Raw genomic sequence first — 9003 nt, forward strand, 5'->3', positions numbered from 1 at the left:
AATGAGCAGTAATCTGGTACCCTACGTGCCATTGTTCTTGGATATGTTCATTTGAATGTAAATAGGGAGGGGGTGCCGGTGGGGGGGTGGGTGGGGGGAGAACAAGGTGCTTATTAAATTGATTTGTCTCCTGGCTTTTCTGGAATGCAGAGCCGAGAGCGGGAGCGAGTCGCTGCTCACACCAAGTTCCCGCACGGCGGAGCGACATGGCGAGCTCGGGGTCGCTGGAGACGGTCATGCCTTCCTCCTGCCCCCGGCACGACGGCAGGGCCGCCGCCGCTAACCCCTCCAAGACCCTGGCCTTCTCCATCGAGCGGATCATGGCCAAGACGTCGGAGCCCAAGCCAGCCTTCGAGCAGAGGCACGGCGGGCCGGAGCCGGAGCCGGGCAAGAAGCCGCTGAGCCTCTGCTCGCCCCTGCCCTGCGTGATCCCCATCCCGCCGCTGGGCTACGAGGTGCCCTCCAAGACTCTCCTCAACTACTCGGAGCTGTGGAAGAGCAGCCTGCGGGGCGGCGCGGGGCTCTGCAAAGCCAACTGCGGCGTCTGCTGCAAGGCAGAGCTCGCCCTGGGCCAGCCCAGCGGCCGGCTCATCAAGCCGCAGGTCATCCACCAAGCGGGGGCCGTGCCGGCCGCCCCCCGCTCCCTCTACTACTTCAACTACCTGGACGCCGCGTACCACCCGGCCGACATCCTGCACGGACAGCTCTTCCCCGCCGGCCTGCTGGGCGCCCCGCCGCCGGGGGGGCTCTCGGCCCACCAGAAGCTCTTCCTGCTGGAGAACGCCAAGCTGGCGGGGCTGGCGGCCGAGAAGCTGCCGCCGCCGCCGCCCTTCGCCCACAAGGAGCGGCTGCCGGGACACCTGGACCAGGTGATGAAGGAGGCGGCGGCGGCGGAGCGCGGCGGCCCCCCCAAGGGCCACGCCAAGCTGGGGGGCGGCGGCGGCGGCGCGGCGGAGGGCAAGCCCAAAAACTTCACCTGCGAGGTCTGCGGCAAGGTAAGCGGGGCGCCGGCTCGGGGGGCGGGGGGGGCTGGGGGCGGCCCCGCCGTGCCTGACCTCGCCTTCCCGGCGCTTCCCCGCAGGTGTTCAACGCGCACTACAACCTCACCCGCCACATGCCGGTGCACACGGGGGCCAGGCCGTTCGTGTGCAAGGTCTGCGGGAAGGGCTTCCGCCAGGCCAGCACCCTGTGCCGGCACAAAATCATCCACACCCAGGTAGGTGGGGGGCGGGCGGGGTGCGGGAGGCGGCGGCTCCCCCCCCCTGCTCTCCCCGCAGCCCCCCCTGACCGGCCTCTCGCCCCCCGGTGCAGGAGAAACCCCACAAGTGCAACCAGTGCGGGAAGGCGTTCAACAGGAGCTCCACGCTCAACACCCACATCCGCATCCACGCCGGCTACAAGCCCTTCGTCTGCGAGTTCTGCGGCAAGGGCTTCCACCAGAAAGGTGAGCCGAGCCGGGCCGGGCCGAGCCGGGCCGGGGGCCCCCGCGGGGCCCTCGCCCATCATTAGCGGGGATTAAACGCGGCGAGCCCGGCCCGGCTGGGGGAAGACAGGGGCGCGGGCAGAGCCGCCGCCGCCGCTCCCAATTACCTTCCCTCTAAGCCGGGCCGCATCGCCGGGGACTGCTGACGGTTCTCCCTAAATGCTTTTTAAATGAGAGGTGCCGGGCCTTGGTCCTAATCCAGAGCCCTCCATTTGCCGCGGGTCAGCGGGCTGACCCTGCCGCTCATTTGTGCCGTGCCAGTTCCGCGCTGCTCCGCGCTGACGGGGACCGAGTTTGACAAGTCGGACGGGGGTGCGGGGGGAGACGGCCCCTAATGCCCCCCCCCCGTCCTGCCCTGCCCTGCCTTACCTGCGCGCCGTGCGGCCCCGGGCACCCTCGGGTAACCCCCTTTTCCACCTTTTTCCTCTCTCGCAGGCAACTACAAGAACCACAAGCTGACCCACAGCGGAGAGAAGCAGTACAAGTGCACCATTTGCAACAAAGCCTTCCACCAGATCTATAACTTGACTTTCCACATGCACACCCACAACGACAAGAAGCCCTTTACGTGCGTCACTTGCGGGAAAGGATTTTGCAGAAACTTTGATTTAAAGAAGCACGTCCGAAAGTTGCACGACAGCGTCTCCAGCGCTCCCCCGCCGCCGCCGCGGGACCCTGGGCGCAGCGGGCAGAGCTAAGGGCCCGGCGCACCGCCCCACTCGGACCTGCTCCACCAGGCCAGCACTATTTATCCAAGCCAGCCTTTCCTTCTCTGTCTTTTCCCCAGCGAGCTCAGCCGCCGGTAGCAAGCGACCCCGAGCCGCAGTTGTATATAAGAGGAATCTTATTTAACGGCGCGTTGTGCCGCCGGAGCGGTCAGGAGGGGCCGGGCCGGGCCGGGCTGGCCACCCCCCGCCCGGCGCCAGGACAGCGCTCTTTATACGTGTCTGTAAATCTCCATTTTAAATGTACGCTCGAATAAGTGAGGAATATATATATATATCTATATATATCTATCATGGGACAATAAACCGGCCCTTCGCAGGTGTCTCATTTCCCACCTCGGCCCCGGTCCGAGCGGGGACCGGGCTGAACGGCGCTGTCCCCCGCGTAAACGCGGCTTAACTCCGGGAGCCGGGCCGGCGGCGGGGAGCCGGGCCCTGCCGCTCCAGAGCCCGCCGGGCAGCCGGGCGCCGCGGGCCCCGGAGGAAACAAAACGAGGGCGGGAGGGAACCGGGCTGCTCCGGCGGGCTGCGGCCCCCCGGGAGAGGGGCAGCGCCGGTGCGGGACCCGCCGGCGGGGCTGCGCGGCCCGGGCCGGCAGCGCGAAGGGTGGCTCGGGGTTTCCCAGCGCCGCTCTACCGGGGCCGGTTCATTACGGCGTCTTTAAACCGCTCCTGAATGACTATCTTTCCCTGCATGCAGATGAAATGATCTCATGCTTGCTTTCCGAGTAATGACCCAAATTAAGAGAGAAAACACAGACCCTTCAAACCGCATTACATTAATCTAATCACTCCCAGCAGGCCTCAGAAACTCTTTTTGATCAGAATATGGATAATCAAGCACTTGGATTACACTAAATATTCCCTTCTCATCTCGCCCCCCCCTCCACTTTTAATATGCAAGTGTCTATTCCGGCCACGTCGTTAGGAACAATATTATTCTAGCGGAGAAAGGAGATTGAGCCGGCCGTGCGTGTGCGTGCTGCTCGGGCCGGGCTTGCCAATGAAGAGGGGAGCGAGCGAGACACCCGAACGCCTGGGGATGGCGTGGCGGGGAGTTCACCTTTCCCCGCTTAATTGAGTGGTTAAATGGTGGGAGGCGAGGACGAGCACAGCTCACCGCCGAGCGCAGGGACGGGAGGCGACCCCTCGCTCCGGATTTCTGGATTCATTATTCGGCTGCGATGCTCCGCGCTCCCCGAGGAGCGGGCTGGGGCTGGGGCCGGGGCTGGGGCCGGGGGGCTGTCGGGCCCCGTGCTCCCGCTGGAGGGGACGGGCGCGATTTCAGAGTTTCTCGGGGTGTGGATTTTTACGTGCCAGAAGTATCGTTTTGATGGTTTGGGTCGGGTGAGGAGCGGGAAAGGATGCCCAGTGATGCTGGCAGCGGGGAAGGATGGTGCCAGAATTTGTTAAAAGATTTTGGGATAGTTTCAGGTTAAAAGGAAATTAAAAAAAAAAAAAAAAGAAAAATGCAAGCCCCGTCGCCGTAAGTCACCGCTCTGGGAAACCTTGGGGGGGAAAGACCGTCCCCCAAGCGAAGGGGCTGTAGCTCAGCCCCTTGCAGACGGGTCGCGGCTGCAACCCCGGCCGAGACCGGCTCTCCCGCCGCCGCGACGGGCGGGGCGGGACAGGACAGCCCACGGGCCGGGGGCAGCGGGAAGGGCCCCCCTCTGCCCGAGGACACCGCGCGGGGGGAGGCCATGGCAGGACGAGGTCCCGGAGGAGGGGAGCGGGGTGCGCGCAGCCCGCGGAGCCGGTCCCGCTGCCAGGTCCGGGGGAAGCAGCGCTTCCTCCGCACCTCGGGCTCTGGGAAGAGGTCTGGGCTGCCAGCCGGCTGCCGAAAGCGGCAGCCAGGCGCGGCTGCGGGCCCCGCAGACAGCGCAGGCTGCTTCCCCGGCCCTCCCGATGGGCGAGAGCGGTGCGAAACCTGCTCCCGGGAAGGAGACGAAGGAAGCGCGTTCCTTTCGCGTCTTTGTACAAGCGACGTTGTTTACGGAGCCGTCTGCGGGGGGGGGTGGGGGGGTGCGGCATCCTCGGGGCACCCCGAAGGGCCGCGCCGGCCGGCTTTGGTCACCTCGGCCCGCCTGGGGGGCGGCGGGCGGCCCACCCCGGGCCGGGCATGGCTCCGGCTCCCCCCGGCCTCGGACGCGCTGGGAAGGGGCCGCCGCATCGCGCTCGCCGCCGGCCGGCCCCGGCCCCGGCCCCCCCGGGATCTCGCCCGGATCCCGGCACACACAAGCCGCAGACCGCGGGGGAGGGGCGGCTCTGTCAGACACACACACGCCAGAGACTCCAATTATCTTCTCCCTCACAAGATGTTTCTGCTGTCCACGACTGCTCACACTTCGGCACTCTTGCCAGCAAGCCTCAATAATAACACGAAACCCGCACAACAGCCCCTCTCCCGGCGCCGCAGCCGCGCACACAACAGATTGAGCGGTGCCGGTGCCTCGGGGGGAGGGTTAGAGGTGCCTCCGCGCAGGGAGCGACGTGCCAGCCCCGCCGGGCTTCCCCCCTCGGCTCGGCCCGCCCGGCCCGGCCCGGCCCGGCCCGCCGCCTCCCCGGGAGCAGGCGGCACCCAGGTGCGTCCCGCCGGGGCCCGGCAGCGCGCCGGGCACCGGGAAGCGAACAACCTAAAGGCAGCTGCGTTGCCCTTTTCCCTGCACTCCGCTCTCCAAACGTCTGAGCAACCAGTTTGCTGCTAGAAACATGTTAATTGCCAACGGAGCTCATTAAGGCATGCACATGCAAAACACAGCGAGGGAGATTAAATGGACAAAAGCGCAATAATGAACTGTCAACAATCGGACCCATCTACACGACCAGGAGCACTCAAGAATGAGGCATTTAGAGGCAACAAAGGATTGTCTGGGACAGGAAGAAAGGACGACCTAGACTTTTGTTTAGTCAACACAATTGATTACAAATGAGAGATTAACAGGATAGCTTCAGAGTTTTTTTGAAGGAGGCAGAAGAGAAAAGTCCAATTAAGTGCACCGAATGTTAACTACATTGATTTCCACGGCCAGCCCTAGAGAAATTCTCATTAAACCATCCCTGGCGATCCCTTTTGGAAAGTAATTTGTCTCCCTGATGGAGCAGAGAAAGGGAGCCGTGTAAAGAGAAAGAAGCGCTAGTTCTTGGCACAATGAGCTTAGGAGACACACTGGAAAGAGCCAAAGGGGGAGTTAATGAGCATCTGACAAGCCGCTTGGACCCGGGCCTGGAGAGCAGCGATGAAAAGATGGAATTGGCCAACAACTATTCTTTATATCAAACATAAAAAGGCCAATCTGAAACAGGGCTGCTCAAAGCTGGTGGGGAAGAAAAGAAAGGCCCCCACCGGGGGGTGGAGTGGAGGGCTCAACTGCCCCATCGGGACGGGGAAAAAAAACCGCACTGGCGTGGCCCTCTCCCGAGCGAGCGGAGCCGCCGGACCTCGGCACCACCCCCGGGCCGGGCACGGCCGAGGGGCCCGGCAGGCCCGCTGCAGCCAGCGCGGGCAAACCGCTGCCAGCCCGGCCCGGAGGCGTTTGCACAGCCTGGCCTCACCCCGCACCGCCCCCCGGGAAAGGGGGCCCCACGCCAGCCCGGCTGGGTGCAGTTTCAAGAGGCTATCCCGCAGAGGGAGATCACCGGTCAGCCCGAACCACGGCGGCCTGGCTCTCCCCGGGAGGCATCGCCGCCCCGAAACCCGCCTTCCTCCCCCCCGGGGCTGCGTTCGCTCCCCTGCCCCGGGCTGCGGCCCGCCGGGGGGGCGGGCACGGCGGAGCGCAGCGCAGGGCACCGCGCCTCCTCTCCCCTCGTGTAGACACGGCTCGCTCGGAGGCTCTCAAATCAGATTAGAGCTCGTTAATAACAATTTTGGCTTAAGTCTGTATTGACTTAGGTTTAGGAATGGCTTAGCACTTTCGCTTAAGTCAACACTACGGCTAAATTGACACATGCCTTTCCCAACCCGCCGGGTCCCCGCGGACGCCCAGGTGCCCGCAGGACTTGTCCTTCTCCCGCTTTAAGCCCTTTTACGGAAGTATTTGCATTATTTTTAAGCGAGCCCGCCGGGCCTCGAGGGTGCCAGCCCGCCCCCGCGTGTCGCCCACGAGGGTCCCCCCCACGGAGGGGCTTCGCGGGCCCCGCCACCTCCCAGGGTTGGGGTGGGGACATTGCTGTCCTTCGGGCTCTCGCTCTTTTCACCGCCCTGGCCCTTTCCCAGCCCCCGACGGCGCGGTCCCTGCCCGCTCCCTAACGCCCCCTCTGCCCCTTCAGATCGGGACCCCGGACACCCCCCAGAGAGCCGGGGCTGCGCTGCCTCTCCGCGGAGAGAGGGAGGGCCGGAGGCAGCTGCCCCTGCAGCCGAGGGGAAGGCGGCACGGCGGGCCCCGCCGCGGGCATCGCCCTTCGGCCAGCACCGAGAGCGGCCAGGGCGAGGGCTACCGGCTCCCCGGCCGCGTTCGGCCCCAGGAGCAGCCGCATGCGGAGGGGACAGCGAGGGGGCAGGAAGGCCCTGGGGCTGCGCAGGCGGAGGGGGCGAGCGGCATGCCAGCAGCCCGGGCACCCGCGCCCCGGGCTGGGAGGGGGGGCTGCTTGGCGACACGGGCGCCCCACGCCCTTCCTCTCCCGAGGGCTCCTGCGGGCGGATCGCACACCACGGCCAGCTTTGCCCCACGCTATTCGCCTTCCTTTGCTTCCGCGCTCTTCGGTGGGGACCGTCTTCCGAGCCACCAGCCCTGCCGCCCTCCAGGGCAGCCCCGCTGTGGCAGGTCCTGACCAGCGCCCGGCACCATCACCGCGGGGTCCTCGGTACAGACACGTAAAGAGGGGAAAAAGCTCTTACCAGCTCGCCTCTACCGTCCTCCCTCCCCCTCCAGGCGACCCTTCCCCACCTTTTAACCCCACTCTGGCCCACTCTCACCACTAACCCTGCCCAGGCCAAAGCCGCAGGCTCGCGTTATTCGTATTCATCTCATTTATCTCTTGCAATTGCTTAATTGATTCAATCACGGGCGACACGTGCCCTCAATTAAAAAAAAAAAAAGTTGCATTTGGACTTCCCCGCTCTCCGTTTTGGGGCAGGCTACCTTTCCTCGTCGGGTGTTGTGGCTGCGGCCGGGCCGTGGGGCTCAGCCCGCGGGCAGCATCCCCGGCACCGCGGCTCCCTCGGCTGAGGGAGCACGAACAGCGTGTCAGCGGGGGTGCTGAAAGTCACCGGGGCTCTTAAAATCTGTAAAAAATCTGCCTTAAAGCGGCTCCGGCAAGATCGTGTTTTGTCATAGAAAAGCCTTGTTATCCCCAGCGGGGATGGAGACAAAATGGTGTCAAACAGGGAGCGCAGAAAAAGGGTCTGGTCCCAGAGTTTATAAACCCGAAACAACGCAAAACTTGACTTTTCTTACAATTATTGGCATCTGTGCCGTCTTCTGCGTTTGCAGAAGACGCAGGCTGGTGAGTAAGTTTAAAAGTGATGCGGTCCGGAGGCAGGGGTACTTCCAGCCGATGGGGCAGGGACTGGGCACCTCTCCGGACCCGCAGCTCTCCGGCGTGGGGCAGCACCGCGCCTTCGCCTCTCCCGGCTCCTCGCCGAGCCTTTCCGAGCACCCCCGGCCCCCTCCGGGCCGGCCCAGCCCCGGCGATACAAACAGACGGAGCCGCAGCAGTGGTTAGGAGGGCTCTTGCGGCACTGCCCGGCAGCCCCAGCTCCAGCCTCAGCTCCAGTCCCAGTCCCAGCTCCAGTCCCAGTCCCAGTCCCAGTCCCAGTCCCAGCTCGCCGCGCTGCTCAGCCAACGGCGGCCGGGAGCAAAACCCTCGCCCAAACCCAGCGGGGCTGGGCGCTTTAAACCACTTGGGAGAGCGAGGCCGCAGGAGCCAAATATTTCCCCAAATCAGCGCCGCTGCCTCGCTGCGATGGGCACGATCGTCCTCTGAAGGGCGCAGGCGTTTGAAACGGCAGAGAGAGCACCCGAGACCTCCTGCAATCGCCTTCCCAAAGTCCCGTTAACTGTCCGACACTCCTTCTACTGTCTTCCTCCCTGCTGCCAGTTGCCAAGATATTTCACATAAATAGAAGCTTTCTGATTTATAATCAGCCTCTTCCTTCTGATTCATTATGTTAATGAATTGAGATATTACCAACATTGGATTATCGCATCACTGAATGAATCCAGCAAAAGAAAGCTGATTATAGCGGAAAAAGCCAAGTGTACCCGGAAACTTAATAAAAAGAAACGTCCGAGAAACAGTGTAAAGCGGCTGCAGTCGTTTAAGCTCCCTCGAAACACCGTTCACAGGTGACGGGGGGATGCGGCAGTTTCGTTCGCATATACAGACCCTTCCCCTACGGATTTACGGACACGTTTTCCACCGTTACGGTTATTATTACGAACATTTCCAGGGAATCAAACCCGCTGCCCAGAGCTCCCCTGGGAATCTCGGCGCCGTGAAGTGCGGGAGGACACACACAACGCGCTTCCCCTCCCTCCGCCTGCTCAGCGCAGCGCACCGTTCCTCACCGTTCCTCACCGTTCCTCACCGTTCCGACGGTGCGCAGCCCCCGCGCCCCCGAAGCGACCGCCCGCCCTCCCGCTCAGAGCCGCCTCATTTCACGCGGGGAAACGCCAGAGAAATGCTCTTTTTTTTGTTTTCCCCTCCTTTCTCCCTTGCAAACGGCCGCTCGGCTCGGGCTTTCCCCAGCTGGGAGCGACCCTACCCCTGGGGCAGACCCCGCACAGACCCCGAGCGCAGCCGCCGGGGAAGCGCGCAGGTTAGATCGCGCTTAACAAAGCTGCAGGCATGCGGTTCA

General features: G+C 64.0%; 1 protein-coding gene across 1 annotated transcript; it reads left to right on the plus strand.

Annotated features, from left to right (window-relative positions):
• Positions 1-206: 206 nt before the first annotated feature.
• Positions 207-2181, plus strand: FEZF2 (FEZ family zinc finger 2). The gene is made up of 4 exons (XM_072876173.1): positions 207-995; positions 1082-1216; positions 1312-1444; positions 1919-2181. The coding sequence occupies exons 1-4, from the start codon at positions 207-209 to the stop codon at positions 2179-2181; spliced, it is 1320 nt and encodes a 439-aa protein (XP_072732274.1).
• The last annotated feature ends 6822 nt before the right edge of the window (positions 2182-9003 follow it).

This window comes from Ciconia boyciana, chromosome 11, assembly GCF_034638445.1.
Source record: "Ciconia boyciana chromosome 11, ASM3463844v1, whole genome shotgun sequence".
NCBI classification, from domain to species: Eukaryota; Metazoa; Chordata; class Aves; order Ciconiiformes; family Ciconiidae; genus Ciconia; species Ciconia boyciana.

Excerpts from the sequence above, each read along its gene's own strand:
- FEZF2 (XM_072876173.1), top strand. The coding sequence starts at position 207 with ATGGCGAGCTCGGGGTCGCTGGAGACGGTCATGCCTTCCTCCTGCCCC. Across the intron at positions 996-1,081 it reads CCTGCGAGGTCTGCGGCAAG|GTGTTCAACGCGCACTACAA; the intron begins GTAAGCGGGGCG and ends GCTTCCCCGCAG. Across the intron at positions 1,217-1,311 it reads ACAAAATCATCCACACCCAG|GAGAAACCCCACAAGTGCAA; the intron begins GTAGGTGGGGGG and ends CCCCCGGTGCAG.